This window comes from Melospiza melodia, chromosome 2 (assembly GCF_035770615.1).
Source record: "Melospiza melodia melodia isolate bMelMel2 chromosome 2, bMelMel2.pri, whole genome shotgun sequence".
NCBI lineage: Eukaryota > Metazoa > Chordata > Aves > Passeriformes > Passerellidae > Melospiza > Melospiza melodia.
In genome coordinates, this window is record NC_086195.1 from 16,096,385 (window position 1) to 16,116,470 (window position 20,086).

Below are 20,086 nucleotides of genomic sequence, written 5' to 3' on the forward strand. Positions count from 1 at the left end.
TTTACAGCAGGTTAGAGTGGGAATAGATGTAAAGGGCTATGTCAATATTTCTGAATTTAATAGCACCAAGAGTCCCTCTGGCCTGAGGATAAGGGTGCCTGGCTGTGTTTGAGCCCCAGCTGAAGAAAAGTTCTAAAATCCTGAATTCCCCAAGGGTGAGCATTACAGAAAAGACAAAAAGAAGGCAGGAGCAACATACTAGAGAGAGGAAAGGGGCTGTAATATTAGCACAAGTGTTTGCTGCAGGCTACAGGGGTGAGGCTGCTGGAGGCTGGGGCATTTGTTAGGTTTTGTTTACAAGTTTTTAGTCTTGTCCTGTAGTCTAAGACCAGGAAATAAAAAAATGTGCAAAGGTTTTAAAGGTGGCATTGCTTACTGCAGAATGCATCATAAGCCACTTAGATATGGCTTCCTGTAGGGTATTGCTAAATATGAATGTGTTTCTGATAAGATTTTAGCTTAGTAGGGCTGGATTGATCTTTACTTGATTTCTGTTTCATTATTTAGACAATTCTCCTGTTTTTCTTTCAGCTCCCTCCAGGGTGTGCAATTTCAGGTTGCTGGGGTTGATCATGTCATGTTACTCTGGGCAGTAGCTATGAAAGATTATGGCCCTTCTCAGGAGTATCAAAGGCAACAGTAGTGAAAAGTAGCTCAAACAAATGTTAAAGGCGCACAAAAAAATAAGTCCTTGGACAATTTTGATGACTGCAAGGTGCCAAACCTTCTGTATGAATTTTGGCTTAGTGGACACTCAGCGCGTGTCTTTCTTCTTTCCATGAATAGTGGATGAGACGGAAGTGCAAGACTCCCCACCCTACAAACAAATGCCAGTGTTTGGGAGTTGTCTTGTATTCCTTTGCTTGTTCAGCAGCCAAACAAGGCTTTCTCAAAAAGCTGTCAGCAGCAGCAAAGGCACCAGTGTCATTCAGCTGGAGACTAAAGGGTACAGCATTGTTTTCTGCTACAGCAGGCAGTTTTCTCTGTCAGTTTAGAAGTTGCAAAAGGATTTTTACCATTAAAAATCTAGTACTGCTGTTTCAGAATTTGTGAGTTGAGGATTTAATTACATTCTGACACAAAGAATGAAAAGTAACACAGTAATGGCACACAGGAAGTAAGTTCTGGCAAGATGGGGTCTTCTGTAGGACGTTGTCTTGTGGTCTTGTTCACATGAAAATGCTATTTGACTCACAAATTCTGTTTAAACAGCAGATAATTTTTTATTAGACTTTGTCACCTAGCTGCAAAATAGATGTAAAGCTCTGGGTGAAGTAATTTATTTACATTTTCATTTTTAAGGCTGTGAAAAAGAAGCTTGTGGAATAATGTACGTGTTAAGTCTAGTCCACTTCTTTTAGAAAGTGATATATTCTTCTAAATGCATACAGTGTTCCTAAATTCTCACATGGTTCACTTTTTTATCATAGCTATGAACAATATTTCTTCTAACAACAGCAGCATCTATCATACAGATATCACACACCTTTCATGCACATATTCACATTTGTTATTTCAGTTATTATGGTTACTCTGAGGAGTTGTCTCTTAGACACTATTTTACCAGTGTGATGGCAGTAGATAAAGGATTTATTCCACCTGCCATAGGCAGTAATTTATAAAAGTTTTATCTCTGCTAATGTACTGATACACAGAAAATACTTTGGGCAGGTGTAGAAGACTGTATTAATGTTGTATAGCTTGTAAGTCAGCTTTGAAATAATAATTGTTTTGGGGAAATAAAAGGTAAAAAAAATTCTGAGATTCAGGTTTAAGGTGCATCTTACAGAGAATAACTTAAAAACTCTTGCTTTGCTCAATGCTGTTCACAGATGACAACTTCAGAAACTTCAAATAGAAATGTGCTTTCTATGCTTTAGTGCTCATGTCTGATATGCTGAAAATCTAAATAAGATCTACAGTATTTCCTGTGTATGTACAATGCTGTGGGGTGGTGGAAGTTGATCCTGCACTGGTTTGTAGAAGAAGGCAGTGAAGATAAGAGAGGTGAAAGAGAGGAGGAGAGGTAGTGGTTTTTGTCACGGGAAGAGCTCATCCAAAGCCATCACCTGTCTCTGATGCCTGTTTAATGAAGATCTCATCAAATTTGCAGATGATATCAAACTGACAAGCAGCTGACATGCTTAAAGGCAGGGCTGCTCTTCAGAGGGCCCCAGACAGGAACATTATGGAATCCAGCAAGACAAATACCAATGCTTGCCCTGGGAAGGAGGAATGCTGGCAGCTCTGCAGAGTTGAACCTCATAAATTTGGGAAAAACTCTGCTGAAAAGGACCTGTGGGTCCTGGTGGGCAGCAACATAAGCACATGACAGTCTTGTACCCTGGCACCAACACAGTGAACAGCATCCTGGGCTGCATTACTAGCCTGCAGATTAGGGAAATGGAAATCCTCCTTTACCTGGCACTCATAAGTCCCCATCCTGAGTATAGCCTCCCATTTTGTGTATGGGATGAGAATTTTGCATAAAGGGAAGATATCGATGAGCTGAAGCAAGTTCTGTGCCTGTGGAAGCTGGAGCACATGCTCCCTAAGGAGGGCTAAGGGAGGTGTGGGCTTGTTCAGCCTGAAAACAGGGGTTTGGGGGGACCTCCTGCTACATAAAAATTGTTATCCAGGAGATAGTGACTCACCTTTCACAGTGCTACCTGCTGGGCAGGACAGGAGAGAGCAGATAAGACTTGAGAAGAAAGTTCTAGACAAGGTACAGGGAAAATCTTTGTCACTATAAGTCAGTCAAGCAGTGGGCTTCTGCAGCCTCTGTCCTTTGAGGCTTTCAAAATCCAGCTGCTCAAACAGCCTTGAACAGCCTGGTCACCTGCAGTGAAGGTGACCCTGCTTTGAACTGGATTGGAGTAGGGACGTTCTGAGTTCTCTCTCAGCCTGAGTGGATCTGTGGCTCTAGGACAAAGCTTGGAGCCAAAACTCTTTTTTTGCCCTTATATTTTGGGGCGTGGTTATAAGCAAATGGTTCAGCCTCTGTAGTGTGTCAGTCACCTGTCTAGAAAGTGGAGGTAATGCTGTTTGTTTTCTTCAGTGGCATTTCCATATAAGATGTATGGAAGGTGATGGTATTTTGGATGCTTTGTCACAGTGGGTATGGACAGCAACACAGTTAGGCTTTTAAAGTCTGCCTAAGAAGCTGATATGTGGGGATGTTCACAGGGGTCCCAGGATGAGGGAAGACACAAGGATCTGACTCCATGTTTCAGAAGACTAATTTATTATTTTATGATATACATGATATTAAAACTATACTAAAAGAATAGAGAAAAGGATTTAATCAGAAGGCTAGCAAGGAATAGAAAAGGAATGGAATGATAATAAAATCTTGCGTCTGACCACACAGTCTGAAACAGCTGGACTGGGATTGGCCATTAATTACAAACAACCACATGAGACCAATCAGAGATGCACCTGTTGCATTCCACAGCAGCAGATAATCAATGTTTACACTTTGTTCCTGAGGCCTCTCAGCTTCTCAGGAGAAAAAAATCCTAAGGAAAGGATTTTTCATAAAATGTGTCTGTGACACTTGATAAAGAGGATACTGTGCATCTCTAGCAGTAACTGTGAAGATGTTTTCTGTGCATTTACTTTCATGAAACCCCACCATATATATTTTCGATATATACTGTCAACCCCCTTAAAAGGTAGTGAGCAGCAAAATGTGTCAGTGTTAGCAACAGCTCTGACAGCAGTCTTGCTATATGCTTCTGCCAATTATGGTAACATTTGTCATATTTTCCTAGTTAATAGTTTTTTTCCTGCTATGGTGGTTGTTTCTGTGGTCTTCTCATGGGAGGGAAAGCAGATTTAGCTGCCTCTACATCAGGAGCACTGTGCTGGTTCTGCCCTGTGTATCAAACGTACAGCTCACTGCTTGATAAACTGAAACATCTATTTTCCCCCCCCTCACACTTGTCAGCTTTAGTGATCTTTATTAAGGGATTTTTAAAGCTATCCTAGAATTTTCATGCAGAGACAAGGAGATATTTGAAAAAGAAAAACAATAGTGCCCATTGGAAAAGGTTGCTGAAAATTGCTTTCTTTTTGTGGCATTTCAACTTTTTAAGAGTCTTTAAGGTTACATTAGAGCAGGCAGAGGTATGTACATAGAAGATTTAAGAAATCTTGGGAGCTTGAGATTTAGAATATTCTGTAATAACTTTTTTTAAACTGGTTCTTTTTTCTTCTTTTCCCTCTCTACCTGTGTTCTGCAGGAAATAAAGAAAGACATGAAGAAAGAAAATACTGCCAACAAACCACCAGAGAAGCCTATAAATGAAGTTTCCAATGGAAGCCCTTTACTGTTGTCTGAGACAATTATTAGAACCAACAAAAAAGGTACAGTATATGGACATTTAATGCAGATTAAATTCAGGCTCTCCAAAGAACAAAATGTGAACCTTCCTTGTTTCTAGAAATAAAGCTAGAGTCTATTTAACTGAAAAGGCATGGCAGGAATAATAATAGAAAAAAAAATCTTTGTCCTCCTGGATTGGCATATATGGATGCATGTCTAATATTTCCACTTTAATTTGCACAGACATCCCTTTCTTTTTAAGGAAATCCTTCCTCCATACATTTAATTAAGGAAAGTTGTATGAGGAGATTGCTAAAGCTTATTAAAGTAAGGAAGTGGCAGCTTGCATATATGGAGGGTTTTGCACAGGGATGTCAGTCTACATTCACATATTCATGCTTTATCTTGGACAGAGAGCTCTGAAAAAGGAAAAAAGAAGTGGAAAACATACAACTTAATGCATTAGTTTCTTGGGAAGTGTCTTTCACTGTCTTTCATTTGAGACTGGAATGTGCGCTCTTCATGTCTGGCTTGACTCCCAATGCAGATTCCTATGTAGGGTCTTGGGTGGCTAAAATGAAAGCCCCAAATCTTCTCTGTCATTCCCTAGCTCCCTGCCCTGCTTTCAGAACTATCAGAACCAAACAAAAATTTGAAAATATAAAACCTGGGTTTTTCTTCAGGTTATGTTTATGCTCCTGTTTTTTTGTAGGAGGACAATTGGGTGTGGGCAAGAGATGTGCTGTAACTTTTTCTGGAGGATTCACTCGACAGTTCCTTGCTTGCTGTCTTATACAGAATATCTGCTGCCATTAATCATTGCTGTGTGTAATTTCCATTTTAGTGTGCCTTCTATACTTTTAGGACTGTTGTGGACATTTCCTGTTATGTATTATCAGCTAGCATTTTATTTGAGCTGCAGTTTTAGTAGAGGCCTTAAGGTTTACAGCAGCAAGTGAAGAAGAATTGATAATTTTTGCAAAATGTATTATTCCTTTAAAATGTGAAGCAGACTAATCTCTACCTCTTTTGCAAGGATTGATATCCTCTGAAAGAAAATATTGGAAATAAATCTCAGAAAACTTTGTCTTTTGAGCTTGCAATGTTGTCTTGAGTCTAGAGACGCATCCAAAATTTCTGCTTTGGGTCATAAGTTTTTCAAGCAACAGCAGAATTAAATTACTAAGAATTATTATTTTTCATGGCTGCTATACAGAACCATATGAGTAGTTGGGAAATTATCTAGGGACCAAGTTTGTTCCATATTGCTTCTGCTGCTATTTGGAGAAGGCTAATAGCTGTGGCAGATACAGAGATTTGTTTCAGTCACAAGGGGATAGCACTCCAAATATGGATCTTAGAGCACTTTCTCCTCCTTTTTCTTCCCTCTGGCTAGAAGCTTTAAAGGATTCAGGAGAGAAAGATTTTCTGTCCCTAGCTGAAGAATACAAAACCTCATATTTACTGAGATGAGAAAAGCAAAGTCTGACATGAGGATCTGTAAGTTGAGGCAGGGCTCAGGTTTGGAAGCAGCAGATTTCGTATGAGGAGGTTGTTTCATTGGACTTGGCTGGTGGGGATTGCACTTCTCATGGCCACCTGTACATCGTGTCAGGGTTGGTGCACTGTTCTTGCTGGCTGCTTCTCCTCAGCCGTTTCTGCTGCTGCAGAAGAAGCAGGTGCAGGAGGCCATGATCTGGCACCACAGCCAAGGATGCACGGGGCACAAGGCAGGAGAGCTTCACCCCGTTTTTCCAGGGATCAGTTTCAGCATGCTGCCATGGTACCCCTGTTTAAGTGTGGAAGGTTGAGAAACCCAATTGCTGCTGGGTTCAAAAAGAGTTTTTTAAGATCTATGTGGCCAATCTCCTTGTGGAAAGTGTTGCCATATTGAAGAGGGAGCCCTAAGTGCCATGGGTGTTACTTTCTTCAAGTGTTCTTGTCCTGGGATTTTTATTAAATCCTAACTCAATCTGTTTACTGATCACAGAATATGACCTGAAAGACATGAAAAAGGGGACAGGATGTTTGTGTTTGGTTCATTGGTTGGTTTGTTTTCTTTAGTTCTCTTTGTTGTTAGGTAGTGAGTAGGACAGGGGTGCATCTAGAGGTCTTTAGCCACTGTTCAGCAGTGAAAGTGATAGGCAGTATTATCTATTTTCTTGGTCAGTGTAATCCTGCTGCTTGTAACTTAAGAGCAGATCCAGTGATGTGGGAGTGAAGCATTCTGTGCTGCTGCATTGTTTTTATTACCAAGATGATGAAAATAATGCTATTCTACTGCTGTGGTGTTATATTGTGTAGTTTTACTACTTAACTTGGTTGGCCTAATTTAAGTGTCAGCACTTTAGCAAGCATTTACATTTTGAGGAGCGGAATCTTGGCCTCTTGGGCTTCTGGCTTGTAGAGAGTTTTTCCTTGAGTAATATTGACAAGTGTCCAACAGTGGTATTCAAGGAAAATAGCTAAGTTATTTGTAAGAAACATCTAAGTAACTAAGAGGAAAAAAATTAATTTCTCAACTAAAAAGGTATGTAGGATCCATCTTTATATCCTGTTTGTTTCATGCTAATTATTTCTAAGTACTGGATTGAAATTAGGGGTTCTAATAATAAAATCAGTGTAAATTGAAATAAGTGGCTGCATAATATTTATTTGCTGACTGAGGTTAAACCACGACAGTAATGGGTGTTGGATTACACATGTAGCATAGGAACAAATTAAAGTTGGTGTAACTCCACCAGCAGTAGCCTACCTGGGTTATTACTTCCATTACATAGTGAGGGTTACAACTGGTTGTACGTCACCATTTGTGAATCATTCAGGTTTTTGTTACAAAGGCCAAGAGGAGATGGAAGGATTTGATTTTTTCTGCTTTTCACTGTGGGCAGTAAAACCAGAATATGTCTCATCCTTTAATGTTTCTTGTTGACCACAGATATTAGTGACCTAATGGAAAAAAACAGTAGCGACCACTGCTGTGGTGAACATAATTTAGTTTAGGAAATACAATGGAACTCTTGCTAAATCACTGCCTGTTGGCCAAATTACCACACTTATCTTCCCAGGTATTTTAATATGTATTGCTTTTTCAGATAGACAGGGCTTTATTTTTTCTGATTTATTGCAGTGACTTATCCAGATTTATGAGTAACTTCCATGTATTCTGGGTGGCTCTGCCTTAGGCTGCCTATCGGCAAAACCTGGTTTATACCTGCCTCATTAAGATGTTGAGATCTGCTCCAGCATGGTAGAGATGGCAATTAACATCCAGGAAATTGAGCATTTTAATTTAGCACTGCAGTGTGCTCATTCTTCACCTCTGAAAGGCTCAGGAAAGGACAATTTGCTGGAGTGTAGGGATGGGGTTTGGGAAGCATGATGGCCTCGTGCTTTCCCTGGCTGCTCCCAGGGCTGCAGCAGCTCTGGGCTGGTTTGATGGTGCTTCAGGTGCTGCAGTGCCAGCCCTGTCCATTCCCTTTTCTGGGGACAAAGGCTGTGGCACCTGTCTGTAGCTGTAGGAATGTCAGATGTTGGTTGGCTTGCATATGCATTGCCAGAAACTGGGAGGGATTGTTCTTTTGCTTCTTCCTATAGTTCATAAGTCAAGAAAATCCTTTCCTCACCATGAGTGGGTCTTTGAGTATAACTTTTCCCTGCTTCAGATTTTTTTGTTGGTATATAGTACTATTATTTTAAAACTTTTATAAAGCTGACATTAAAAAAAATATTAAAAATAGCTTTTTTTTCTGTTTAGAATTGGCATTGTTGCGCTTTCGTAATAGCAGGATGGGAAAGTCTTTTATTCTCCAAGAACATTTTCAGATTGTTTGAAAAAAGCAAAATTATTGCTATTGTTGCAATTATTTAATAACATAAGAAAATTACAGCCAGGTCCTGGAACAGAAAAACACTGAACTTTTTTTTTTCCTTAAATGCTTTTCCAATATGGTGAAATTCCATCTCTTCTAAGTTAATTTTCAAAATCTAAAACAAGATCCAAAGTTGTGCAACTGTTTCAGATCTGTCATAAATTCAGTATGATCTTCATTCAGGTATGAAGGGATATAATGGAAACCTGCCTTCAATAAGCTTTAAGTGTTATATAGCCATAACTTATTTTAGGCTAGTTTTGTTCTGATTTTTGAGTATCCTATTTTTAAGTATCTTATTCATGATGCTGTTTTGTGTGTCTGGGAACAAGAGCCAACTTGCTTAGGTCAAGTTGCAAAACTGGAACTGATAGACTGTATTTTGTAAGTAAACTAACAACAATTGTTATATGAGTAAACGTCTTTGAGGCAAAGATATATTGCCTTGTCAGATATATTTGTTTTCTATAAACTGTAATTGCAGGCTGCATTGAGCCAGCAAATCTGGAACAGCTTATCACATGTTACATGCTCTTAATCAAAGCCAAATACTGAGAGCAAGGAAAGTTTTTTCTAGTTCTCTTGAGAATTATTTAATTTACCTTCCAGCCTACATTTAAATAATAGAGAGCATTTGCATGCTATGCTAAAAGGGAAGTTTTGTGTAAATAGGTTTGTTGATATAATAGGTTTAATTTAGGAATAAATTACAAGTCTGTTATATGCAAAACTGAGGTTTAAGACCATTTTTTGTAAATTAGATAAACAGGAAAAGTATTTTGCAAGATAAATGCTTCCTAATTTTGTTCAATAGTTTTTTTTTATTATTGGGATATAAAAAGGCACCCCAGTTATTAGAAGCACAGACTGTTGGCTTCTCAGCATATGAGTGTGTTGACTCAATCTTTTATTAAATAATCTATGTAAGCTATGATTCTGGTAATATTTTTCAACAGAAAGGCAAACTTCAAAATCTTTTTCATAAAATATTTTATTACCAAGAAGTGGAAGTGGCTGCCTTCATCACGCTTGATGAGGTGTCTGACCCTCAGTATGCTCAGCTTTGGTTTTCCTTTCTAACACAGTAAGTTTGAAGGCATTGATCTTTCGTTGGATTATTCTTCTGCTGTTTACACATTCAGGCCCTCTCCACAGACAGGCTTTGGTGTTCCCTTGCAAATACTGCCAGCTTCAGAGAAATTATTGCTAGCAGGGAAAAAATCCCTTTCATTTCTAAGATCAGCTAATTGGTGTATAATCAGTACACAGTTTACACAAATATGCACAAGAACATACTGCTCAGCCTATTAAGGTTAAAATATGCATGCAACATATGACACCAACCCAAAACGAGACATAAAAAATTAATGGCACAGGAAACTTGAATGTGCAAAATATTTATTCTTTGGGTTTAAATACCATATCTGCATATGCATATGTAGTGTTTCAGATGATACACATTTCCTTTAAAAGTAATGTTTTTTGAAAATAAGTGTGGAAATTATCCCAGTATTTAGGTAAGCTACACTGCCCTGGAAGTCAGTGCTTTCAGTTCAGAGAGGCAGGAAAAGACACCAGTCTGTGCTGGACACGTGGGTGTGACATTGACATTGGTTTTTTTGTGGCTGGAAGAAACATCTCAGTGCTGTCTTCTTGGCAGGAGTGGAATGGGTGCTCACTCGTTCTTTTCAAGCCCATCTTGTTTATGAGTTTAATTAAAAAAATTACTTGAGACACATAAAATCTAAATTTCTTTTCCTGTGTTATGGTCATTTGATACCCTCGTATTCAGTTAAGGTTTCATAATCTATCCAGGTTCTAGTATCTTTTCCCAGGAGATAGTTTATTTTCTTGTTATTTACTGTGCAGTGGTCCCCCATCTTTTTTTTTTAAATCCCAATTGCTTACCCTTTCTTTTCAATTACTCCTTTCTTGTAGTCTTCAAAATGCATGAACGCAGAGCCCTGACTTAGTTTCTGCAATTTTGAATCCTTGGATCCATCCGCTGGTGTGGCATGCCACTATCATGAGGCTCTGTGCAGGATCAGCCTATAGAAACAAGAAGTCACTCTGGGTTTGAAGTGAAATTCCAGGTTAATTCTATCCTCTGGGCATCTGTTTGCCTCAGTGGCTCTCTTGTGTGTCAGATATTTAGCTCTGGGAATCCCATTTATGGACCATGCTGGGAAACACTAAACAAAAACACAGCCACTGCATCAAGTAGCTGACTGTATACACATCTCTGTGTGTATCTATTAAACAAGGTAACAGAGAACTAAAAAAAAAAAAAAAAAAAAAAGAGTAATGCAAGAGAAGAGAAGATGCCATATTTGGGCAATTGCCAGCTGTCTGAGCACACTTGTTTTAATAAAATATTTAGATCTGGATCTGCATTTGGAAACTGGGAGGCTGGTATGGAGAAAATTGGGACAATGGTTTAGAATTTAGTTTTTTCCTGTTGGGTGCTGGACAGGACAGAGAAGAGGCAGAAAATGACCTTTTCATATGGAGCCTAAAGAGATGTGGGAGAGCAGTCCCTGCTGAGCATTCCCAGCAGCCTCCAGATGAAACAGAGGGAGGTAGTTATGGAAACAGATGTGGGCATAATTTAGTTTGTTGGTTATTTTTATTTAAGCTAGACCCAGAATTATATTTGTATCAATGAAAAAGCAGAGGCAAGTGAATTTTTAGGAAGAGAGTAAGAGAGAACAAGAGAAGTGGTGGAACAGGGCTACAGGGAGTGTTGAAAGAATAAGGAGAAGAAAGTATTTTTGCAAGTAATTTATGTTTATGCACATACTCAAAAATGCTGTTGAGGAACAGTGTGGAGAGTGGCAGCTTCTTTTTCATGAACACTGAAAAACTTTTGTCTAATCGGTTAAAGGATTTTTTTAATTTCTAAGAGCTTTGCAATACATTTTACATGCCTGAAGTATAAAACTGTCAGGTATATAATTTATCATTTGTATGAGCCATTTACAAGCTCACTTTATCACAATATGTGATAACTGTCCACAAGGTGCTAGTCAAAAGCAAACATGTTGTCAAACTCAGGTGCAAAATGTTTTTCTATTTAAATTTTTATTGAAATCTCCTTTAAAGAATGCAAAAGCCAATAAAATATGCTGGTTGTTGAAGTAACAACAGCACTGAAACCTCCTCTAGTCTCAAAACTACCTTTGCCCACCACAAAAGTGGCTGTTGATTTTTCCACGAGGTTCTGCAGTTTGTCTCCCTGCAGGCAGCAGTTCTGTCCCTCTCAGTGCTGCTGGGTAATTCATCTGGCACCCAGCAAGGCCTTGCTGCCCTTGAGGTCTGTCCCTGACCTTTCTCCTCTAGACTGAGCTGTGTCTGTCTCCTTTAGCCTTTCATCTGGGTGGTGTGGGATTTTTGAGAAAAACATGGCTAACTTGATTTGAAAATTAGCAGATCAACCTTTCTCCCCTGTCCCTTCTTGCCTGTAATTAAGGAATAACAGAAGATGAGCAGGGTGGTTCACCAGATGCTGAGACTTGGAGCAAGACTTTGGGATCTCTGTGTATTTCCCAGCGCCAAGACCCATCTGGCAGCTGTGATAGGAGAGAATTACATTTCTTATTCTGTGATAGAGACAATGAAGGCAGAGGAGAAATGCAGGGATACTGCTGTGGAATATAGAACAAAACCCTATCTGGACTGAATTTTGGGGCCAAGAGAATATACTTTGACTGTGCAAGTTTACTTTGACTGTGCAAGTTAATATATTTTCCACGAACTCTGAAACTTTGCAGGTGTACTTTAAACTGGGTCAGTAACACTTTTTTTGTTGTTCCTTCCGTTATCTTGATGAATTTGTAACTGCTAAGTTAAATATGCCCCTGTAAATGTGCAAGCACACTGACAGGCAGATGTTAAGTTCAGAGTTCCTTCACCTTTGCTTGATGGGGTGGTAGCTGGGATGGTGCTGTGTTGATTTTGAGGAGACAGGGAGCTGGTGTTAGCCTTTCCTGTGAGCTGGAGCTGGGGCTGTGCAGCTGTTTACATCCCTCCCCCATGGCTTGTAGATAAGAGTAAGCTGTGCTATGTAAATTACAGCACTAATCAGCATCCTGAGGTAGCTGAAGGTCTCTGGCTCCTGGACAACCATAAAATCCTTTGGAAGATTTCTGGGGTTGTAGGTGAGAAGAAGGGCCTGTCAACAGCTTCCTTGGGTCTCCTTCAACTGGCAGTGTCATGCAACATGAATTGAAGGCCTAAATAATTTGGATTAGAATTTCTTTTTTCACCCATTAAGCCCCCCCCTAAAAAAGATTTTTGGATGTAGGTGAAAGTTTAATGTAAACATATACCTTTGTATTTTTTTAAATAAAAGCTCCATACTTGTGCTGTCTGCATTGCATCAAGAGACTTATTCTGTGCTGTTGAGTCACTTCAGTGTAGGACACCTGTTGATTTCTGTCTACTTGGACCTGCAGGAAACTACAATTATTGTTCAAGACCTTCCTCTTCTGATGGAATGGTGCTTTTAAACCTAAGTTGGAACAAACTTCTGCAGAAAGTGGCTAGAATGTACATAGCAAAAAGGACCTGTGGCTGCTGGTAGGAAGGAGCATCACTGTTTGGGTGGTTTAGGAGAGCTGGGCAGAGTTCTGCTCAGAAGTGTGCTGTCCTAGGAACCTCTGAGCCAGCTTCTTGTGGGGGTTTGGACAGCAGTGTGTGTCTGGGGAGGGGCTTTAACTCTGAATGCATTTTGTAGAGGCATTTTTCACCTCTGCTTTTGCCCTGCTCCCTTTCCTATGTGCATACGTGGGATCTCTAGAGTGGTTTAAACAAAGTTTTGCTGTTCCCTGCAAGTAGCAATAAACAGTACAATAGCAATGCCCATCAGGCACATTGCTCAGACTCTTTTATGATGTATGATAGAGTCTATGAAACATTTTACTTTCAGGAATTGATACATGCTTTAAAACTAGTCTTTTAATAAAGCACCATGCCTGGAATAAACTTGTTACTGCATTCATTTTAATTATTTTTCACACACTATATGGAATACTTTGATTCATTGGGTTAAAAGCCCCTGAAATTAGGGGAATTTGCTTTGCTATAACTAGATTTGAAAAACACATGTTGGTATCAGACAGTGCTAACAATGTATGACCTGGATTATCCTGAGTAAAATGGTGTTTTTAGCTATTTGGGCGTTCAGGTTTTGAATTCCTGTATTATATGGGTGCAGTAACTCCAATAACAAGATAGTTTGCCTGCAAAGGTATATGTCTAGTTTCTGCTGGTTTGAAGTTTCCCAAATTTTATTCATTGAGTGCTTCATACATGTTTTATCTCATTTCAGAATTTTCTTCTTTACAGTCTACCCTGCCATTGTCAAGGTGCACACAGCATGGGACCTTGTGCTATTATTAGTCATGTGTTGTGATGTATAGCACCATTTACCCTGTTTTTTATGGTTATGTCACTGTTTTCTAATGTTATTTCACAGTTAAGATGCGCCAGTCATTTGCATTAGCTCCTATTCTATATCTTTTTGCATTCCCTTTTCAATTATAAATACATGTTTGTGCCTCTTCCTTTCTTGCAGTTAATTTATAGAATCGTCCTCTATAAAAATTCAAAGCATGTTGCTGATGATGGTTAGTTTCTAAGCTCAATGGTAGGATGGTTGTGCTTGACAAGGGAGTGAAATGTGGAAGTGCTGACAAGTGGCTGATGGCTGATTCTTGGCCCCAAGCGCAGGACTGAGATATGAAAGATTATTGCTGTTGTTATTATCTGTCACACAGCAAGAGCCGCTCTTTCCCAACTTCGGCGCCGACTTTATTTAGAAACAGAAGTGGAGGCTGGGCAGAGTTCCTCGTGGTGAGAAGCAGCTCCCTGCAGATGCCCAAACTAGCTGGGAATGATTGTTGCAGTCAGCAGGGGTGATGTGCCACTGGCATGGTCTCTGTCTGAGCTGCACTCTCTGGTGAAGCTCTCACGACTCCAGCTTGTACTGCAGGATCTTCTGTGGCTGTGTGAATCTGCCACTGTGTCCCACAGACCTCCAGAGAGCACTGGCACCACTGTGACAGCCCAGGATATATCTGCTTTTCCCCAAGAAATACTTGGCTGCATCAGAATCTGTTTCTGATATTGTTTTGTCTAGGGACCAGATTTTACCAGCTCTCTACCCAGGGAGTACTTAGCCTGGCACTGAAAATATGCTACTATGGCACTTCTCAGATTAATACCACGCTATTTTGACTTTCCATTAACTCTGTTCATCATAATACTGTTACTTATAACACAATTTGTTAATATATTTTTTCATTACAGTATGATAATATTTTTATTAATGATGTGTCCAAGCCTGATGCCAGTGTTAAGACCTCTTTAAGGATTTCAGGGATTTATTTTATATTTCCAAGCTGGTTGTTCTGTCCTGTACAAACATGTTTCATTACTATACATTTAGTACCAGATGTACTTTGTTCTGGCTTCTGTTAGACTCCTGTTAGATTCCAGATGTCCCTGATCTATAGAGTCTGGTATCTAGCTCTGCAAAAGCTGCAAGATGCAGTGTCAGCCATTTTTGCTTCATTTTGCAACTGCAGTCATAAGGCTTGGTGCTTTTTAGACCTAGGAATTCTCTGCTAGACTACTGACTCAGCATAGTGTTATCCTAAATTATAAGGGTCACAGTCACTTCTGGGAATTCATAAGAGGTCAGGAAGTCTCCAGGAAATTATTTAATAAAAAAGGTCCCGTGACCTTAAGAAAACCAAAAGGTTCAGTCACATGTGTGGCAGTTATCGAGCAAGTAGAGTAGTGGAAAACAGAAGTAACAAATGTAAATATTAGCCTGAGGCTGCAATTTCATGAAGATGTTAAGCTTGCATTGCCACCAAAAAAAAGTCTTTTTTTTCCTTTTTTTGTTCTTCCTGTGTTCTGGTACAAATATTTGGCTACATTGTGGGCCAGATGAGGAGAATGATCAAGGTTAGCTTTAAACTAGCAAGAGAAAAGCTTGTTTTTAATAGCAGGTCTGTTCCTTGCCTACCTCCTCATTCTGCTTCACAAGCACTTGATCTGACAGGGTGGCAAGGGGTGTTGCAGGACCTGCAGGAGCAGAAGGATCAGTGCTACTGCCTTTTATTTGGTTGCAGGTGAAATAGTTCCAAAAGTTCTATGAGAGAGTGTGATGGTTTGTCAAACTTTTTGAAAGCAGGTTCATAGTCATTCAATTAAATCAACTGCTAAAGAAAATTGCTCTCTTGTTAGTTTCTATTGTGAATATTGCTCTTCACTTTTCTCTTGTGTTGGGAAGGTACAAGCATTGGTCATTGTCCAGAAAAACCATCATTGCAGTTGCATACTGAATTCTTCTTATGCAGATCCCTTCTTGCCTGCCAATTCTATGGCTTTTAATCACAGAACTGTTTTGGAGATGGATTTCGTTGCTGACACAGCTGACTGGAGCCAGAGGCCTATTTATTCACAGCTTTTAAGTTTGAGGAAGTAACTTCTCATTCATGTAGCAGGAGTAATGGAAAAGACAAGAGGAACTCAACAGTTATTTTTAGGAAAAGATAGTGTTTATCCCAGCAAAACTAAAAATGTTGTTGAGACATTACACACTTGAAACCTAGACAGTTGTGGTTTTGTTCTTCCATAATTATTTTAATGTGAAGGAATTTCTCTTAATGCATACTCTACAGCCCTGTCAGCTTCAATAGTTCTCCACATACATTTTTATATCTATGCAAATTGGTATTTTCCTATGTGGTGTATGAAAAAAACCACTGAAAAGATGGAAATCAATAATGGCAGAAAAATAGTAAATCTGATAGCGTGCTTTCAAATGCACAAAGAACATTTTGCCCACTTTCACAAATAAAAGTAATATTATTGATCAAAAGCATCAGCATAAGAGCTGACAATAGTTTTGTAGCAGACTGTATGATTCAGAAGGAGAAAGTAGTGAAGGGTGTACAGATGCCATTAAAAAGGCAACTAAGTTGGTAAGGTATGAAAGCAGCCTGCCTGCCTTGCCCAGCATCTGGAAAGTGTGGAAATCTCCTGTCTAAGGAAAACAGAACAAAAAACGAAAGGGACAGGAAACTGGAAGGAATTGCTTGGTTCGACATGGACAGCTCCAGCACTTTGGTTAACATGATGCTGAGGAATCTTAGACAGAGTTCTGGTGCAGGTTTCGGGTGGTGGCCAAGTGCTTTGACCTGGGGAGAGAAGTAGCTTGTGTAATGCTGCTGAGGAGGGAGAAAATACAAAGATTAGGGAAAGTTTTGGTGGCAGGGTCAGAAGGGGATCTTGCGTGCCATTGCACCCTTGATAGAATTAGCAGAGCTGTGCAGCTGGATTCCAGGGGTTTGTTAATTTGGCAGGAAGTTTCATCCTTGCACAGATCAGAACTGACATGAAGTCATCCCTACTCACAGTGAGTTGGCAGAAGTGGAAATGGTTGTGGCCCTAGAGGCAGAGCCAAAGGGGATTGAGGTGAGGAGTCATGCAAGTGTGACATGCCCAGATGTATCATGGAGTGGGGAAATCTGGGTTAGCTGCTGCATGAGGGACTTGCAGCAAGCAAAGCAGCAGAGGTTTTTGACATAAAGTTCAGTACAGCTTAGGAGTTGGCATTTGGAACAGTGTATTAAGACAGGGTTACTTCTGTACAGAAGCCTTTCAGTGTCTAATTTAAAATCCATGAAAACTAGCAAAGAGCTGAAAATACAGGGTAAGAAAACATCACTGGAAAGGTGGTTGGCAATAGATCCCTTGAATAGGAGACAGAATGTTTAGTTTGTTCATTACTTGCAATTTTGAGAATTATGGAAATTGAAGGGCAGACAAGCTTTTTTTATGAAGACTGCAAACCCAACCAGCACATGTTCTGCAGTCAGGTTGTAGGAAGTTCTGTGCCAAAAACTGGGTAAACAAATGTGAACTCACCATTTCCAGAGAATGCCAGAGTGGTTAAAATCCAGCACATAGGTTTGTTTGGACTATGCCTTTGCTGTGTTTTGGGGCTTTCCCACCATTTGTGTTGTGAAATTCAATGCTTGATGCAAGAGTGAGACACTGCTCAAGTGGTTATTTGAAGTTAATGTTTAGAAACATATTGCAAACTACATTATCTTTGGGACCAAAAACAATTATTGTGGAAATGGACCACTTTCTGGCAGTCTGCAGTGTAAAGGAGACAGATCTTTAGCAGCTATTTCATTATGTAAGATATTAAAGGTTTTATTAGATTTTCAGCTTTTCAGTGTAAATACTGGACCTAACACCAAGAAACGACTACTACGCTGAAGGGTATTGTTTTCCATAAGCAGACAACTGATTACTATACAATATAGAAAACTATGAGGATTTTATTTTCTTCCTTACTCTTCTTGTTTTTCAAATCCAAAAAGGTAGTGTGGGAGACAGAACTGCTTTTGAAATAAAAATTTTACTATGTCCTTGAAGAGGAAAAGACAAATTTGTCATTAAGAGATTCTTCATAAATGGTGTATATCTTCATGAAAACTTAATTGTTAAGGTTCCGTAGGAAACTTATTATAAACCTCATTTCATGATATGAAGGCTCTGATGTTGTTTTCTGAATACATAAATAGTGATTTGCCCATGAGAGAAGAGTCCTTGAAATCATAACACCAAAGACACTGTTGTCCTGTGACATTCTGGGGGTCTTTGCTACTAGGAATTTTATTCTAATTTCTTAATGGAACAAATACTTTTTTAAGAGCATCTGTTTATTCGCCCTATTCCCCTTGATTTTTTGAACCCTCTGCATGAGGTTTCAAAAGCCAGCTACAGTTGGCAAAAGGGTAGAGGAACATAATTATTCCATAATTATAGGAACACAATAGTTCTTTTAAATTGAAAGTGGAATAGTGGAATTAGTGCTTCTAAGGGAATGAAAACCTCAGTTCTGAGAGGCAACAGGCAGTGGCCAAGTCACACAGGGGTGCTGGGCAGTTAGTCAGTGCCTGTGCTGCTCTGAAGCAGTCCCAGCATCTACTATCACCTTCCCAGCTGTGCAGGTGTAGGACACAAGTGGAAGCTGGGGCAAGATGTGGTGGGAGCAGGTTGAGGTGATTAGAAGGCATTGGGTGCTGTGGGAGGATGGATTGTAGGAGAATAGAGACAGTGCTGAAGGCAATCTCACCCCTGAGGAGCTGCAGCTGTACTGATTGCCAAAGAGCAGGAACAGCCCTGCAATTAACAGGCCACAGCTGTGTCCAGTAGGGATGAGTGGTATAAAAGAGTGGGTTAGCTGCTCCAGAGGATTTGGAAGTTGTGCTGTGAGGAGGAAGAGTCAGGTGGGTGTGCAAGGGGCAGGAAGGAGTCAGCTGTCCATGCAGAAGAAAGAGAAAAGGAGTCAGTGTTGTGAGTAGCTGCTTGTGGAAATTCACAGAGAGAAGGTATGAAAATTTTACAGTAAGATAATGAACTGGTGCTAAGCACCAATGCCAACAATTGGTGCCCCATATGGGGATGAGTCCTGACAGGGTGAAAATCCATGGTTCTCCAAGCTTCACTAGTTCTGCTGCTCATGAAAGAATTATTGGATGCCTTTGGATGTCACGTTCTTTGTACAAAGATGAAATAATTTAATAACATTGAGATGTACGTAGAAGTTTCATGGAGGTGTATATAGAAGTTTCACGTATTTCTAGGCAGAAGAAAAAATTCTTTTTTTCACTCACCTTATGTCATCTTTGTCAAAATAAAATCAAGAGCAAAAATGAGGAAGTTTACCTTCCTGACTTCTCTATGATGATAAAAATAAATGTTTGTTCTGGAGTATTTTTATTACAATGATGAAGGTTTCATTTCACCTTGTATTTCAGCTATCTTAGTGGCAGTCTTACCAGTTAAGAAGAAAAGAGACAAAGGAAAAGTGCTAAAGAAAGGCTGTCTGCTATTCCCTAGTGAAATGCCAATCCTCATAGTTACAGTTCTGGTATTTTCTTTTTTATCCCAAGTGGCATTTACTGCAGATAAGATTGTAAGGGAGTTTGGCTCAGCCTGGCAAGCTGAAGGATGGGTTACACTAACACGTGCTTTGTAAACAAGGAAAGCCATCAAATATATGAAATTGGATTTCTGTGGCTTTGCTGACAGCTCACACGTGGTTGCAATAATAAACTCTGCTCTTGGTATCTTTACCTGTCAAAGGCTGGCTCAGAGGAAGGAGAATGCCTTTGAGAAGCTTGGGAGGCTTGGTTGGACTTCAGCAATCAAGCTGTAGGCAAGGAAGATTAATGACAGAGAAATAAGACAGAGTCATGGGGCATAAGGGTTCTAAAGAATAGCCTTAAAATAGGGTGACAGCATAGCTCATATTGGAAGGCACCTCTGGAAAAGGTCTGGGTCGGCCCTTTGCTCAAGCAGGGACAGCTAGAGCCAGTTGCCCAGGATCACGTTGAGTTAGGTTTTGAGTATCTCCAGGGACAGAGACTCCACGAACTCTGAGCAACCTGTGCCAGTGTTTGATCATCCACACAGTAGGGAAACCTAAACAAAAACAGCAACAACAAAAATTAAGAAAAATGTTAGCTGTAGTTCATTAAGCAGAGATCCTGGTCCAGTCCTAGTCCATCAAAATCACTACTTCCCTACTTTTCTGGCTGCTGGCCAAATAGAAATATACTGTACAGACAGGAACTTGTAGTCTTGAATGCTCAGGGCACAAGTTGTAAGTTATTGCAGGTTAAAGCCACACTGTGTCCCAGGCTAGTGTCTTGAAATGAAAACTTACTACTCTATATTTACTAAAAATGTCATTGTGCCTGGAAAAAAAAAAGGACCGCATAAGAGGATAGCAGGAAAGACTGAGAGGAATATGTTGTGGATGGGGTGACAGCACAGGTGAAAAGGTTACCAGGAG

The 20,086-nt window shown here is 39.8% G+C and overlaps 1 protein-coding gene across 4 annotated transcripts in view; it reads left to right on the forward strand.

Annotated features, from left to right (window-relative positions):
• SH3KBP1 (SH3 domain containing kinase binding protein 1) overlaps window positions 1–20,086 on the forward strand; it is a 211,463-nt gene that overhangs the window by 73,185 nt on the left and 118,192 nt on the right. For all 4 annotated transcript variants that reach the window (XM_063182713.1, XM_063182721.1, XM_063182728.1 and 1 more), the window contains one exon: window positions 4,245–4,368. In XM_063182713.1, the coding sequence (XP_063038783.1) occupies window positions 4,245–4,368 (124 nt within the window). The remainder of the gene's footprint in view (window positions 1–4,244; window positions 4,369–20,086) is intronic.